General features: G+C 42.9%; 2 protein-coding genes across 2 annotated transcripts; both read left to right on the forward strand.

Annotated features, from left to right (window-relative positions):
* The first annotated feature begins 1,464 nt into the window (after positions 1 to 1,464).
* LOC112259400 (vacuolar fusion protein CCZ1 homolog) lies at positions 1,465 to 7,790 on the forward strand. The gene is made up of 7 exons (XM_024434107.1): positions 1,465 to 1,724; positions 2,457 to 2,524; positions 2,615 to 2,711; positions 2,882 to 2,965; positions 4,202 to 4,378; positions 5,130 to 5,195; positions 7,270 to 7,790. The coding sequence occupies exons 1-7, from the start codon at positions 1,701 to 1,703 to the stop codon at positions 7,393 to 7,395; spliced, it is 642 nt and encodes a 213-aa protein (XP_024289875.1). The 5' UTR covers positions 1,465 to 1,700; the 3' UTR covers positions 7,396 to 7,790.
* A 5,059-nt stretch (positions 7,791 to 12,849) lies between these two features.
* On the forward strand, positions 12,850 to 16,651 carry LOC112261373 (vacuolar fusion protein CCZ1 homolog). The gene is made up of 4 exons (XM_024436660.2): positions 12,850 to 13,350; positions 14,117 to 14,272; positions 14,420 to 14,547; positions 14,634 to 16,651. The coding sequence occupies exons 1-4, from the start codon at positions 13,127 to 13,129 to the stop codon at positions 14,684 to 14,686; spliced, it is 561 nt and encodes a 186-aa protein (XP_024292428.2). The 5' UTR covers positions 12,850 to 13,126; the 3' UTR covers positions 14,687 to 16,651.
* Positions 16,652 to 17,257: the final 606 nt, after the last annotated feature.

The raw sequence follows: 17,257 nt of genomic DNA on the forward strand, positions 1-17,257 counted from the left end.
TAACATCATCTGCTAAATTACCCAAATGTTAATGTAAATACTATCCTAAAACAATAATTGCCCACCTCATGGTTCAGCTGTCAGTGATTTGAGCACTAAATGTATCAGTGCATTGCATGCAAAGGCCTATAGGCTTAGGTGTCCACTGTATAATATTCATGTATTAACAAAAGTATGTATGTATTGGAAGCACAGAATTGTCTAGAATGTCATTGTATGCTGTAGCGTTAAGATTTCCCTTCACTGAAACTAAGGGGCCTAGCCCCAGACCATTATTGCTCCTCCACCAAAACTTTACAGTTGGAACTATGCATTGGGGCAGGTAGCGTTCTCCTGCCAACCGCCAAACCCAGTTTCGTCCGTTGGACTGCCAGATGGTGAAGTGTGATTCATCACTCCAGAGAACGCATTTCCACTGCTCCAGAGTCCAATGGCGGCGAACTTTACACCACTCCAGCCGGTGCTTGGCATTGCACATGGTGATCTTAGGCTTGTGTGCGGCTGCTCGGCCATGGAAACAAATTTCATGAAGCTTTCATGAATCAGTTTTTGGGCTGACGTTGCTTCCAGAGGCAGTTTGAAACTCGGTAGTGAGCGTTACAACTGAGGATTTTTACGTGCTAGGCTTTTCAGCACTCGGCGGTCCTGTTTTGTGAGCTTGTGTGGTCTACCACTTTGCGGCTGAGCTGTTGTTGCTCCGATGTGTTTCCACTTCACAATAACAGCACTTACAGTTGACCGGGGGCAGCTCTAGCAGGGCAGAAATTTGACGAATTGACTTGTTGGAAAGGTGGCATCCTATGACAGAGCCACATTCAATGTCACTGAGCACTTCAGTAAGGCCATTCTCCTGCCAATGTTTGTCTATGAAGATTGCATGGCCATGTGCTTGATTTTATACACTTGTCAGCAACGGGTGTGGTTGAAATAGACAAATCCACTACTTTGAAGGGGTGTTCATATACTTTTGTATATGTAGCCTATATAAAGGAATAGAAACTTAAGCCTAACCCCAGAGACACCGACATGCATTTCTTTATGTAAGAATGCTACTGCGTCTGCTATACAGATGTACAGAAGGAGGGTATTTTGTAAAATCTGAATATTTTGTATAAAGATAAGCATTATATTGTTAGATTATAGGAGAACTCTGGTAGGCCTGAAACAGTCTTCCTCACCTCAAGTTCAACGGTCAGATTCAGTTGGAGTGCCTCCCTACCTTCATATCACAGGTCTGCTGTTGCTAAAGCTTAATAATAGCCACACCATATCAAACATTTACAAACGTTTCTAAACTTAATTAGGGTAATATCAAAAGTCCAGCCATTGTTTATTGGGAAAATACGAGCAGAAGACCGAACGTAAATCAGGGGGAAAATGCACTACCTTCCCATGTGCCGTGCCGCCCCCCCAAAAAATAAAGTTTGACAACCCTCTCCTATTTTGGACCACCCCTCCCCCTAGTACATTTAGATCTGTCCCTTATCTTTCATATCAGCTAGAAATAATATTATTATTAATAATACAAAGGTTAAATTGATACACACCTTGATAAAGTTGGAGTTACTTTTCCAACACGGCCATATCTCCACGTTACAGCACTTGTTTGCCGAAGACAGACTGAAGACAAGAGGCGAACACCTGTGTGTAAACTTAACTCGGGAAGTGTAGTTTCATCGAATGGAGACACCCATAGTTGTATGGATCTGTGCAAAACTGCTACAGTAAGTGTATATTTTTTATTGGAAGGATTCTTTCTTGTTAATGAAAGATAAGGGCCGTATGTTTTGAAAGCTGTACCCCAAGCGATTATTGACATTTCTAAACATTAAAATGCAACGTCTGGATTGTAGTTCACATAAGCCAGTCGTGGTCGAAGAACTGAGAACTGTAGGGAGAAGGCAGAATGTCGCCTAGAGGTTGAGCGCTAGGGACTCCCTAAAAACACGGCACCTAAATACGAGTGACTTTTGTTGGAGAGCATTTTCGCTAACCCTAGCCAGAATTGTTTTCCGAACCTACGCTTGCTTACAGCTGCACAGGGGTCGAACAGGCTTCCTGTTTACATTAAGACACCATGGAACCGCCGTGAGATATGGCTCAGTAAATGTACCTCAATCCAGGAATGAGAAATGCGTTGTTCCCCGAATTGCCCCATTATCCCAACTGTTACACCGAGAAGATTGAATTTCTGTTATAATCTCAACCCAGCACAGCCAGAAGAGGACTGGCCACCCCTCAGAGCCACTTGATTTGAGATTTTTCTAACCCAGTGCAAGGTGTGCAGATTGGAAAATGCATAGCTATCTTTCAGCCCTGGGTCAAGAGATCAAGATTGAGATTTTGATGCAATTTACTGTCTAAAGTAAACTGACCAAATTAACTGACACACTCACTGATTCTCTGAATCTGAAATGATGTGTAGAGTTTAAAGCTGATATTATTTTTGTCTGCAGCCACAAGGCTCAATTCACTCTAGAACAGAGGAAGTCAAGACACAAACCAAACTAATGCTGATGATCAGGTAAAACCAGGGTCTCATTGTGATAACAAGTGATACATCTTTCAGTCTGTTCAGTCACAGACAGTTGATCAGCATCTTCCTCTGTTGCAGTCTAAGAATGACTTTGCGAATGCAAGAGAAACGGTACACTTCATCTCTACTCAGTTTTTTCATCTATAATCCTTCATTTTGGCCATGGGAGGGAGAGGTGAGCTCCACTTGGTGGTTTTGATTTCCTGTGTGTGTTTCACATGTTTTCACTATGAACTTCAAACACAGTTAGCTGCTATAAATGATACAATGTGAATATCTGCCAACTTTGTTGTCTCCATTTAAATACTGTGCCTCATGGAAACGGTCTCCTTGTATGCATTATAGGAGAAGAAGATTTTATTCTACCATCCCAGTGAGGTCGAGAAGAATGAGAAGATCCGTAATGTTGGCCATAGTACAGTTTACCAGGTACACAAGAACTACAAACAAATCGATCATCTGGAAATACAACATCTCACATCTATGTTAGTTGTGTGTGTTGTCTTCCTGACCACCATCATTGCTATATTCCAGAACCTTCTGTCAAACAAAAGCTGCTTAATTCCTCCACTCACAGAAGAACAGGCAGTTCTTCTTTGAAGTGGAGGACAGTTTCTGGATCGTCATGGTAAGCTGGTGTGGGTGTTGACATCGTGACCAGTGAACTGAGATAAGGCGGAGCTTTACCTAGCATGGACTTGTAGATGACCTGGAGTCAGTGGGTCTGGCGACGAATATGTAGCGAGGGCCAGCCGACTAGAGCATACAGGTCGCAGTGGTGGGTGGTATAACGTGCTTTAGTAACAAAACGGATGGCACTGTGATAAACTGCATCCAGTTTTACAGTGAAAACATTAGCATCCGGTGTTGTAAGCTACAATGTGTAAATACTATCCACTTTGCTAACAGTCTGATGGTGGTGTCCAGGCCAGGCTGCCTGCTTGACAGACAGGGTGCTTCTAGCCGTCACCAGAAGGGTTGATCTTGTATTGCGTTTCCAGTGACTAAATGCAGTGTCAGATGACAGTCTTCAAATATGGCCTCCCCCACTAATTAGCCCTGCTCAGAAATAGTGCCTTCCTCAAGGAGAGCTGGTCAAAGCTTCTGCCATACAACAGGCCCAGCCCATTTACTTCCATGGCCTGTCAACATTATTCATACCTAGCCAATCAGAGGAAACCCCCAACTCTCCCTAATTGTATGAAGGGCTTCCCCTTCCATTATGTAACCTAAAGACACAGAAGGCATGTGGTGTCTGTATTGTATCCCAGGTTGAATGTCACTGTTCTAGCCATTTGAGATGGCGTCCTCTTGTCTTTGGGAACAGCAATGTATGCACTATGCAGGTAAACTAATATCTCCAGCTTTGACCTAACAGGGATCCACCTTGGACAGAAAAATTGTTGCTGCTGAAGCTGGAAATGGGAGCATTGTATTGTCCAGCATACAGTTTGCAGGCCTTTTGTGTTTCTCAATGAGGTTTCTCAGATCTGAAATCTGAGCACAATGGGATGTGTGTATAATCTTGCTTTCTAAGCTAACACCTCACCTTCCCCAAGTATCCCTAAATGGCTATTAACCAAACTGATACATGTCTTTCTATTCATCTTCCATTGTCCACTCAGACTGCGTGTATAACTGTCCTCTATCCCTGGTCTCCTCCAGTACCTGCAGACGCTGCACCTGCAGTCCTGTGACCTGCTGGACGTCTTCGGGGAGAATCACCTTTTCCCACCTGGACAAGATGACCTACCTGAAGATCCAGTCATTTGTCAACAGAGTGGAGGAGTGCCTCAGGCTGATCAAATGCTCAGCTTTCCTCTACAACGACCAGCTCATATGGTACAGTTGGGGGAACCAGATCGTGTGTAGGATGTGTGGGGGTGGTCTGCTGTACTTTGGTCTTAAACACCTGCCCACATGTAGAAACCAAATTTAGCCTACAATTTGCAAATGCATGGGTAGGAATAAAGCCAACAGAGCTGGTTGGAAAAACATAAGCTCTGAATTGTATTCTCCCATGATCTTGAGACACAGGCTGCTCCACCATTCAAATGGCCAGGCTCTGTATCTAGTAGGCTCTTTTTCAGGCCTCCCCACCATGCCAAAGCCAGGGAGGGGAGGAGAGGGCTTATTGGGCTTCCCCTCCTGGTGTGCGTGCTAGAGCCCTGATCTAGCCCTTGGTGCCTCCAGGCAGCCCTTTACCACTGTAAGGTGTGGGGGAGCCTGGCAGCAGTGCCAGGCATCCCTCCAACTCCTCATCCCATTAGGGTTGGGGCTGGGAGGCACAGAGACTTTAAATACATACCTTAATCTGATTACAGTAAACCTGTAATCCTGACATGTCTCTCACTTTTAACTCAGTCTGACCTGATATCTAATCCGGGGATTATGTGAACGATAATACAATTATTGTAATGATTTGATTGATTGCTAATCAAAGAATTTGAGCAGTTGTTATAGCATTGGGCCTGGAGAGATGATGGGAGATGATGGGCTTAGTTTATCAATACTCCTGAACAGACTGTGAACCGGAACAGGACATGTTTGATGCTAACTAAGGTGTGTCCCCTTTTTTTGTTGTCTGGAGCAGGATGACATGCGGATCCTGTACAAGTACCTGAAGACGTCACTGTTCCCCAGACACTCCGAACCAGAGGTGTGTGTGTGTGAGAGGGTCTCTCAGAGCATTCACAGTCAGCCCACTGACACCCCTATCAGATCACAGCAAAATCCTATTCTACTTGAACAGAGCAATACTCAATCATGAGGCATCAGAGCCAAAGGAACTGCATAATATTAAGTAATGCTATTGATGGAAGGAAAGTAGTGTAGAAATCTACCAAAAAACTATTAGGCAACAAGAAATTATATCCCTTTTTAGACAACTTCCGGGGCAATTCATTTCACAGTAATAGTGAAGGTGTAAACTTGGCAGTTGAAAACCTAGACAGTATACAGTGGGGCAAAAAAGTATTGTCAGCCACCAATTGTGCAAGTTCTCCCACTTAAAAAGATGAGAGGCCTGTAATTTTCATCATAGGTACACTTCAACTATGACAGACAAAATGAGAAAAAAAAATCACATTGTAGGATTTTTTAATGAATTTATTTGCAAATTATGGTGGAAAATAAGTATTTGGTCACTGACAAACAAGCAAGATTTCTGGCTCTCACAGACCTGTAACTTCTTCTTTAAGAGGCTCCTCTGTCCTCCAATCGTTACCTGTATTAATGGCACCTGTTTGAACTTGTTATCAGTATAAAAGACACCTGTCCACAACCTCAAACAGTCACACTCCAAACTCCACTATGGCCAAGACCAAAGAGCTGTCAAAGGACACCAGAAACAAAATTGTAGACCTGCACCAGGCTGGGAAGACTGAATCTGCAATAGGTAAGCAGCTTGGTTTGAAGAAACCAACTGTGGGAGCAATTATTAGGAAATGGAAGACATACAAGACCACTGATAATCTCCCTCGATCTGGGGCTCCACGCAAAATCTCACCCCGTGGGGTCAAAATGATCACAAGAACGGTGAGCAAAAATCCCAGAACCACACGGGGGTACCTAGTGAATGACCTTCAGAGAGCTGGGACCAAAGTAACAAAGCCTACCATCAGTAACACACTACGCCGCAAGGGACTCAAATCCTGCAGTGCCAGACGTGTCCCCCTGCTTAAGCCAGTACATGTCCAGGCCCGTTTGCTAGAGAGCATTTGGATGATCCAGAAGAAGATTGGGAGAATGTCATATGGTCAGATGAAACCAAAATATAACTTTTTGGTAAAAACTCAACTCGTCGTGTTTGGAGGACAAAGAACGCTGAGTTGCATCCAAAGAACACCATACCTACTGTGAAGCATGGGGGTGGAAACATCATGCTTTGGGGCTGTTTTTCTGCAAAGGGACTAGGACGACTGATCCGTGTAAAGGAAAGAATGAATGGGGCCATGTATCGTGAGATTTTGAGTGAAAACCTCCTTCCATCAGCAAGGGCATTGAAGAGGAAACGTGGCTGGGTCTTTCAGCATGACAATGATCCCAAACACACCGCCCGTGCAACCAAGGAGTGGCTTCGTAAGAAGCATTTCAAGGTCCTGGAGTGGACTAGCCAGTCTCCAGATCTCAACCCCATATAACATCTTTGGAGGGAGTTGAAAGTCCTTGTTGCCCAGCAACAGCCCCAAAACATCACTGCTCTAGAGGAGATCTCCATGGAGGAATGGGCCAAAATACCAGCAACAGTGTGTGAAAACCTTGTGAAGACTTACAGAAAACGTTTGACCTCTGTCATTGCCAACAAAGGGTATATAACAAAGTATTGAGATAAACTTTTGTTATTGACCAAATACTTATTTTCCACCATAATTTGCAAATAAATTAATTGAAAATCCTACAATGTGATTTTCTAGATTTTCTTTTCTCATTTTGTCTGTCATAGTTGAAGTGTACCTATGATGAAAATTACAGGCCTCTCTCATCTTTTTAAGTGGGAGAACTTGCACAATTGGTGGCTGACTAAATACTTTTTTGCCCCACTGTAATTGACCCGAAGAATGTATTATAACAGGCACAATTAGTTGAACACCCATTGTTGTTACCCCACAGGCTCCAGACAATGTTGATAATGATTTTTTAAGTTATATTAAAGCAGGTTTTCTCTTTCTCTCCACCATCTCTCTTCTCCACCCACTCTCCCTCTCTTCCCCTCCCTTCCTTTCTCTCTCCAGCTGGCTGGTAGGGACTATCCCCTAAGACCTGAGGTGGCAAGAAATCTGCTTCACTACGGGAGGCAAGTCCTTAAACACCCTCTCTGGTCCCCTGCCTCCCTCCCTCCCTCCAGGTCTCCTGGCTAGGCTGGGCCAGGTTCCCTCATCCCCTCCCTTGCTGGGGCTCTGGTCCCATGCAGAAGGACAGAGACACCATATCATCATGTCAGGGTGGAACCTTCTAGCCATGTCACATCTACTGCTAATCTGACTACAGAAGTGAAGAGGGGATGGGATGGATGGAATTATTTTTGGACTTTATCGTGTTCATTCAGGATGTGTTTAGTGGATATATTGTTAGGTCAATGTAGTGATGGAATAAATATATTATGTCAACGTAGTGATGGAAGAACTATATTTTTAGGTCAACGCAGTGATGGAAGGACTATATTGTTATGTCAACGTAGTGATGGAAGAACTACAGTTGAAGTCGGAAGTTTACATACACTTATGTTGGAGTCATTAAAACTCGTTTTTTTCAACCACTCCACAAATTTCTTGTCAACAAACTATAGTTTTGGCAAGTCGGTTAGGACATCTACTTTGTGCATGACACAAGCAATTTTTCCAACAATTGTTTACAGACAGATTATTTCACTTATAATTCACTGTATCACAATTCCAGTAGGTCAGAAGTTTACATACACTAAGCTGACTGTTTCTTTAACCCTGCTTGGAAAATTCCAGAAAAGGATGTCATGGCTTTAGAAGCTTCTGATAGGCTAATTGACATCATTTGAGTCAATTGGAGGTGTACCTGTGGATGTATTTCAAGGCCTACCTTCAAACTCTGTGCCTCTTTGCTTGACATCATTGGAAAACTAAAAGAAATCAGCCAAGACCTCATAAAAAAATTGGAGACCTTCACAAGTCTGGTTCATCCTTGGGAGAAATGTCCAAATGCCTGAAGGTACCAGGTTCATCTGTACAAACAATAGTATGCAAGTATAAACACCATGGGACCACGCAGCCGTCATAATGCTCAGGACGGAGATGCGTTCTGTCTCTTAGAGATGAAAATATTTGGTGCGAAAAGTGCAAATCATTCCCAGAACAACAGCAACGGACCTTGTGAAGATGCTGGAGGAAAAAGGTACAAAAGTATCTATATCCACAGTAAAACAAGTCCTATATCGACATAACCTGAAAGGCCGCTCAGCAAGGAAGAAGCCACTGCTCCAGAACCGCCATTAAAAAAGCCAGACTATGGTTTGCAACTGCACATGGGGACAACATCGTACTTTTTGGAGAAATGTCCTCTGGTCTGATGAAACAAAAATAGAACTGTTTGGCCATAACGACCGTCGTTATGTTTGGAGGAAAAAGTGGGAGGCTTGCAAGCCGAAGAACACCATCCCAACCTCGAAGCACGGGGTTGGCAGCATCATGTTGTGGGGATGCTTTGCTGCAGGAGGGACTGGTGCACTTCACAAAATAGATGGCATCATGAGGGAGGAAAATTATGTGTATATATTGAAGCAGCATCTCAAGACATCAGTCAGGAAGTTAAAGCTTGGTCGCACATGGGTCTTCCAAATGGACAATGACCCCAAGCATACTTCCAAAGTTATGGCAAAATGGCTTAAGCACAACAAAGTCAAGGTATTGGAGTGGCCATCACAAAACCCTAACCTCAAACCTATAGAAAATTTGTGGGCAGAACTGAAAAAGCATGTGCGGGCAAGGAGGCCTACAAACCTGACTCCGTTACACCAGCTCTGTCATGAGGAATGGGACAAAATTCACCCAACTTATTGTGGGAAGCTCGTGGAAGGCTACCCAAAACGTTTGACCCAAGTTAAACAATTTAAAGGCAATGCTACAAAATACTAATTGAGTATATGTAAACTTCTGACCCACAGGGAATGTGATGAAAGAAATATAAGCTGAAATAAATCATTCTCTCTACTATTATTCTGACATTTCACATTCTTAAAATAAAGTTGTGATCCTAACTGACCTAAGACAGGCAATTTTTATTAGGATTAATTGTCAGGAATTGTGAAAAACTGAGTTTAAATGTATTTGGCTAAGGTGTATGTAAACTTCTGACTTCAACTGTATATTGTTAGGTCAACGTATAGTGATGGAAGAACTATATTGTTAGGTCAACGTAGTGAAGGAAGAACCATATTGTTTTAGATTATCAAGTGAAATCAATCAAGCGTGATGGCACAATTGGGGTGGGGTATTTTTTTTATCGTTTTGCTACGAAAGTGTCATTATTGTAGCATTAGGTTGTAATTAAAGTGCGTTGGTGGCCAGGTAGGCGTAATATCCAGTCTGATTGTTTAACAACATGGAGGATTACTGATCAGTGTTACAACACAGCGTGGTCTTACCCCACTAACAATAATGAGATTTGCAGCTCTTTACCATCCCACACACAGACACAAAGGAGGGGGATTGACTCTGGGATCACACTTAACAGAGAGAGGGAGGGAGAGCTAAGCTGTTTAAGAGTCCCGGTCTAGCCTAGTCCACCCTAGAGCCCTCTGTGCTTGAGAGGAAGAGACACTATGCGACCGAAAGTATATGTGGACACCTGCTTGTCGAACATCTCATGCCAAAATCATGGGCATTAATATGGAGTTGGTCCCCCCCTTTGCTGATATAAGAGCCTCCACTCTTCTGGGAAGGCTTTCCACTAGATGTGGGGACTTTCTTCCATTCAGCCACAAGAGCATTAGTGAGGTCGGCACTGACGTTGGGCGATTAGGCCTAGTTCGCAGTCGGTGTTCCAATTCATCCCAAAGGTGTTCATGTGTTCGATGGGGTTGAGGTCAGGACTCTGTGCAGGCCATTCAAGTTATTCCACACCAATCTCGACAAAACATTTCTGTATGGACCTCGCTTTGTGCACATTGTCATGCTGAAACAGGAAAGGGCCTTCCCCATAATGTTGCCACAAAGTTGGTAGTACAGAATCATTGTCTAGAATGTCATTGTATGCTGTAGCATTAAGATTCCCCTTCACTAGAACCAAGAGGCCTAGCCCGAACCATGAAAAACAGCTCCAGACCATTATTCCTCCTGCACCAAACTTTACAGTTGGCACTATGCATTTGGGCAGGTAGCGTCCTCCTGGCATCCGCCAAACCCAGATTGGTCTGTTGGACTGCCAGATGGTGAAGTGTGATTCATCACTACAGAGAATGCGTTTCCACTGCTCCAGAGTCCAATGGTGGTGAGTTTTACACCACTCCAGTCAACGTTTGGTATTGCACATGGTGATCAAAGGCTTGTGTGCAGCTGCTCGGCCATGGAAACCCATTTCATGAAGCTCCTGACAAACAGTTGTGCTGACGTTGCTCCCAGAGGCAGTTTGGAACTCGGTGTTGAGTGTTGCAACTGAGGATAGATGATTTTTATGCGCTACGCGCTTTAGCACTCTGCGGTCCTGTTCTGTGAGCTTGTGTGGCCTACCACTTCGTGGCTGAGCCGTTGTTGCTCCTAGATGTTTCCACTTCAAAGTAACATCACTTAAAGTTGACTGGGAGCACCTCTAGTAGGCCAGAAATTTGATGAACTTGTGTTGGAAAGGTGGCATCCTATGACGGTGCCACGTTGAAAGTCACTGAGCTCTTCAGTAAGGCCATTCTACTGCCAATGTTTGTCTATGGAGATTGCATGGCGGTGTGCTCAATTTTATACACTTGTCAGCAACGGTTGTGACTGAAATAGCCGAATCCACTATTTTGACAGGGTGTCCACATACTTTTGTATATATAGTGTAATTTGCGGAGGCGCTCCTCAGTTTAGCCCAAGTCCCAGAGGTGGGCCTGTTGTACAGCTGTGTCTGAGAAAAGCCCTGGGCTCTGTATGAATACTGTAAAAGTGCACCCTTCCTGCGTCCCTTCCAATTACTGATTCAACACAGCTGTATAGATGAAAGAATGGGTTCCACTACACTGATTCAACACAGCTGTATAGACGAAAGAATAGGTTCCACTACAGTATAATGATTCAACACAGCTGTATAGATGAAAGAATGGGTTCCACTATACTGATTCAGCTTTAGCTGTATAGATGAAAGAATGGGTCCCACTATACTGATTCAACACAGCTGTATAGATGAAAGAATGGGTTCCACAACATGGCTTTCACCTATCCTGTCTGGTCAGATCTGCGATTACCTCATCGAAGGGAAGAGAATGAATGATCTCAAAGAATAGGTAGAATTAAGAGGTTATCCCTTTAGGGCAAGTAGCTTGGCAGAAAGTAGTCAAACACACACAGACAACATTTTATGTAGATCTAAGTAGAGTCACAGAGAAGACAATACAAGCACTTCATATAAATGCATTTTCAAAGCATTGAAATAGAGCCGTTGTTAGAGGAGGAGGTGGGGGGAGGTGACCCCTGAGAGTGTACTGCTGTCGGTGTGACTCGTGACTGCGAGGGGAATTGGATACGCCAAGCTCAGGCTGACTCCTGGGATACACAGAGAGAGAGAGAGAGAGGATCATTTAACAAGGAGATTATCCAGCAAAAGCCCCAAGGGCAGGGAAGAACTGTTAAAGTGTAAATGATGGAAGGGTCGCACGCAAGTACAGTACGTACGTACACACACAGTATGCAAACCCACACAGTCATACAGTATGCAAACCACACAGTCATACAGTATGCAAACCCACACAGTCATACAGTATGCAAACCCCACAGACATACAGTATGCAAACCCACACAGTCATACAGTATGCAAACCCACACAGTCATACAGTATGCAAACCCACACAGTCATACAGTATGCAAACCCACACAGTCATACAGTATGCAAACCCACACAGTCATACAGTATGCAAACCCACACAGTCATACAGTATGCAAACCCCACAGTCATACAGTATGCAAACCCCACAGTCATACAGTATGCAAACCCACACAATCATACAGTATTGCAAACCCACACAATCATACAGTATGCAAACCCACACAGTCATATAATATGCAAAACCACACAGTCATACAGTATGCAAACCCCCACAGTCATACAGTATGCAAACCCCACAGTCATACAGTATGCAAACCCCACAGTCATACAGTATGCAAACCCACACAGTCATACAGTATGCAAAGGACCTGCTAACCTCAAAGACCCAGAGGCCAAATTCCGCTTCCCCAGAATATTTGTCAACACAGAGGACAATTATGAGGAGCTGCATCTGATTGTTTATAAGGTGAGGAGATGTCTGCGTCCCAAATGGCAACATATTCCCTATATAATGCACTACTTTTAACCAGGGCCCATAGGGCTCTAGTCAAAAGTAGTGGAAGGCTCTGGTCAAAAGTAGGACACTATATAGGGAAAGGGGGGAGTTATTTGGGATGCAACTAAGGAGAAGGGAACTGTGGTCTTGAGTCCCGCTGGTTAGTAGGAACTCAGTAGCATTAATTATGGAAATCACCCAAAGCGGCTTTTTTTTATGTTTTAAAGAGAGCGAGATTGGTAGTACTCCCAACCCATTATTTGTTTGGCAGACAATTTGGTAATCTGGTATTATTTCATAACTGAAGGACAGAGGGAGGGTTTGACCCAAGTTGACCTCTTTGTTGGGAATAGACAGCTTTGTTCTCTGGTCTCTCAAATGGCTTCTAAATTCAATATATTTGGTAAGTTCTAAATTATAGTATTCCTTTCTCTAGACCCATTATATTCAAACGGCACATTGCTTTATTTCAGGCGATGAGTGCAGCGGTTTGTTTTATGATCAGTGGCGAGTATCTTCTCATATCATATAGTAAAACCCCCCCCTTCTAAACATCTGGGTTGATGCTTATTACATTTTCTTAGTCTGCTGTTCTTGCGAATATAGCAATGGCAAATTATTGGCAAAATATTATGTGGACTGTGAAAAGGAAAAAACCTAAAGTTCCTAAATCCATTCTACTAATTCTAACTGTATGGTCATATTCTCTCCCAGTGTCGGTGGAGCTGACGAGGGAGTTCTGTGAGCAGCTGGATGGCCTGGTGGGTCCTCAGCTCACCCTGCTGGCCTCAGACGTATGTGAACAGTACAACGTCAACCGCAGGATATCAGGGTCAGTACTGTCACTTTAATCCGCAAAGCCTCTAACCTCCACTCCAATTCCTCGGCCTGTGTTGCTTCAACATGCAATGGAGATTACGGTCCGAAATATTGAAAGAGGTATATAGTCGAACGACCCCTCATTAAACTTAGCATCTGGAACCAAATCTCACATGTGCGCTTGCCAACTTCGTCTGTCACAAGAGACTTACCCCTTATAAATACAACAACTAGAGACTATTGTCACAGCATGCACTGAAGTGGAGCTTGCCCTTATCTGGAGCAATTGAATGTAATTGAATTTGGACTGGAAGATTGTTCAGCAGCCAAACAGTTTTATTTTAGCTGTTTTAACACAAGCCACTTCTCTGTTGTCAGGATGGGTACCACCAGCCTATTTCCGCAACATTTAAGCGTGTTGAAGCACGAGAATAACCTTCTCTACCGTTGTTGTCTTGTAGCTACCCAGTTTAGCAATGTGAAGCGCACCTGCGCAGATACTCTGTGTGACTCTGAGAGCAAAGTCTTGCATCGTGCTCATCTCAATATCTGCGGTGCTGCGTCTACCCTTAACATAACATGTTGTGCTGGCAAGGATATTTTAGTTTCATATTGGCCTTTCCAGTACGGTTCCAGCAACTCCGTTGAATGAGCAAGCAGGCTAGCACAGTACAGTTCTGCTTGGCTCTGCTCATCTTGACTCAGTAGTGTGAAAAGGTTGTTTGACTCTCAACTCATCCTTGTAATTATCGTCATCCTTTCCCTCTGTGTTGCTGCAGGCCGGACAAGGAGCCCCAGTTCAAGTTCATTTACTTCAACCACATGAACCTGGCAGAGAAGAGCACCATCCACATGAGGAAGACTCCCAGCGTGTTTCTGACCTCCGTCCAAGCAGACATGAAGATTCTGGGAGACATCAACTGTGACTTTGCCCGGTAAGCACTAAGTACAACAACAATGTATCACAACAAAACTACAACCCTATTAGGGTTAGCTCTCTGAGGCTTAGTTTTGACAGCTCTCTGTGAGTAGAGTATATTATAGTGTCCTTTTGTTCATGTCCTTTTTGTATGTTGCCTCAGGGTTGATGAAGATCAAGAGATCATTGTGAAGGCAATGACAGACTACTGGGTGGTCGGCCAGAAGTCGGACCAGAGAGAGCTGTACGTCATCTTGAACCAGAAGAATGTCCATTTGTTTGAAGTTAACGGTAGGTCCAACATAGATAGATGGAAGAATTAAGGATTTTTTGGAGCTCATCTCACGTTTTCTTGGTATGCTTGCTTATCCCAACAGAAGAAGTGAAAAGGCTCTGTGCGACACAGTTCAACATTTTCTTCTTGGACTGAAGGAAGGAAGGAAAGAAAGAAAGAACTGCTCAAAGAAGAACAAGAACGAGAGACCGAGAGCGAAATGGACTGTTTCACCACATTAAAACTATCAGCATTGCAGGGTAGTATGACAGCATCAGTGTAATGCAATAATTGCGTAGATTATGTAAGGGTTCGACCAAACCATGAAAATGCCCCGCACACGTCCCTCCGTGGGGTTAGGTCCAGAATCTATTTAGTAACCACATTAGAGGCCTGTTAGAACACACACTTCTTGCACAGTCTTCACATTTTGCTGCCTTAAAATGAAATATAAAAAGGGAGTAAGTAGTTTGGTTTCTTACAGATCTACGCAACTCTACATTTTCAAAGAGAAAAAGTTATTGACAATTTTCTAATTAATACAAAAATGAAGGTGTCTTCACATCCCAGAGTTAATACTTGGTGGAAACACTGTTGGCAGCCATTACAGCTGTGAATAAATTGGAATAAGATTCTACCAACTTTGCACAACTCTTAGGGCAACATATGTCCATTGTTTTTGTCAAAATTTCTCAAGCTCGGTAAATTTGGACAGCTCAGTAATAATGGACAGCAATATTCAAACCTTGTGTCTGATTTTCAAGCACATTTAAGTCAGGACTGAGACTAGACCACTCAGGTGCACTCAACACCTATTGTAAAGCCACTGTGGTGTGTTTTCTGGGGCGGGTTTTCCTTTATCGTTTTCCCTGGCTTTGCCCCCTTCATATTTATTTTGCTCCTGACAAACTCCCCAGTCCCTGCCGGTGACAAGCATACCCATAACATGATGCTGCCATCCCAATACATCACAGCTATAGAGTTTTCTTTTTCTGCAGGACAATTACACAAATTATAATGCCAAAAACACCAGAATGGCTTCCCAAAGGTGTTGAGTGTTCCAGATTGGTCCAGTTAAATCTGCTTTAAAAAAAATCTGAGACAAGATTTGAATATTGCTGTCAATCAATGATTCCCAACCAAATTTGCTGAGCTTGAGAAATTTTTACAAAAACAATGGATATATGTATTTTGAATATTTTATTAGGATCCCCATTAGCTCTTGCAAAAGCAGCAGCTACTCTTCCTGTGGCCCACACAAAGCATGAAACATGACAGAATATTAATAGACAAGAACAGCTCAAGGACAGAACTACATCAATTTAATATGTTGCCCTAAGTGTTGTGCAAGGTTGGTAGAATCTTATTCAAAATTATTCACAGCTGTGATGGCGGCCAAAAGGTGCTTCCACCAAGTAGAAATTCTGGAGTGCGAAGACCTATTCAAATGCATACTCATTTTTTTATATTTCTTAGTCATTTGGAAAATGTTCTTGAATTTTTCTTTAACTTTGAAAACATGGAGTAGATTGTGTAGATCGATATGATTATTTTTTTATGTTATCCCTTTTTAGATTTAATCTTAAGGTAGCAAAATGTGAAGACCGTCCAAAGGGGTGTGTAGACTTTCACTAGCAACTGTACATTATGAAGGATTTGACAAATACTCACTTTTTTGTATCAGCTTTTCTAAATGTGTGCCTATGGTTGCATGGCCATCAGTGTTCCATTGATCTCTTACCGTATGTATAGTAAAACATGAAATAAAGAAGCTTTTCACATCATGTAATTTTAATTCTTGTAATTAAGAGTAAAATGATCAGAATTGTTTAGAAGCTTGCCCTAATGTGGATTATAAAATACAACCCCAACATTAAATAAATTAAGAAATTATCATTTTCCTCCCACGTAGCCCATTTCAACTACAGCCTAAAAATATATGTTCTGTTTGACAAGGGAATGCTCTCCTAACTGTAACGCCAAAACATGATACAAAGGTTCTCAGAAGGTTTTTTGCTAACATAGACAGTGTTCCCCCAACTAATGGAAAACTGGACACTCATAAGTTAGGGGAACATTACAGATAACATTACAGGGGGGTTTCCCCTAGGTGCAGATCTATACTGAACAAAAATATAAACGCAACATGTAAAGTGTTGGTCCCATATTTCATGAGCTGAAATAAAAGATTCCAGAAATGTTCCATATGCACAAAAAGCTTATTTCTTTCAAATGTTGTGCACAAATTTGTTTATATCAATGTTAGTAACAATTTCTCTTTTGCCAAGATATGCCACACCTGTCAGGTGGATGAATTATCAAGAAGTTGATTAAACAGCATGATCATTATACAGGTGCACCTTGTGCTGGGGACAATAAAAGGCAACTCTAAAATGTGCAGTTTTGACACACAACACAATGCCACAGATGTATTGTGTTTTAAGGGAGCGTGCAATTGGCACGCTGACTGCAGGAATGTCCACCAGAGCTGAATGTTCATTGAATGTTAATTTCTCTACCATAAGCCGCCTCCAATGTCGTTTTAGAGAATTTGGCAGTGCTTCCAACAGGCCTCGCAACCGCAGACCAAGTGTAACCTCCACATCCAACTTTTTCACCTACGGGATCATCTGAGATCAGCCACCCGGACAGCTGATGAAACTGTGGATTTGCACAACCAAAGAATTTCTACACAAACTGTCAGAAACGTCTCAGGGAAGCTTATCT

This window comes from Oncorhynchus tshawytscha, linkage group LG27 (assembly GCF_018296145.1).
Source record: "Oncorhynchus tshawytscha isolate Ot180627B linkage group LG27, Otsh_v2.0, whole genome shotgun sequence".
Classification (NCBI taxonomy): domain Eukaryota; kingdom Metazoa; phylum Chordata; class Actinopteri; order Salmoniformes; family Salmonidae; genus Oncorhynchus; species Oncorhynchus tshawytscha.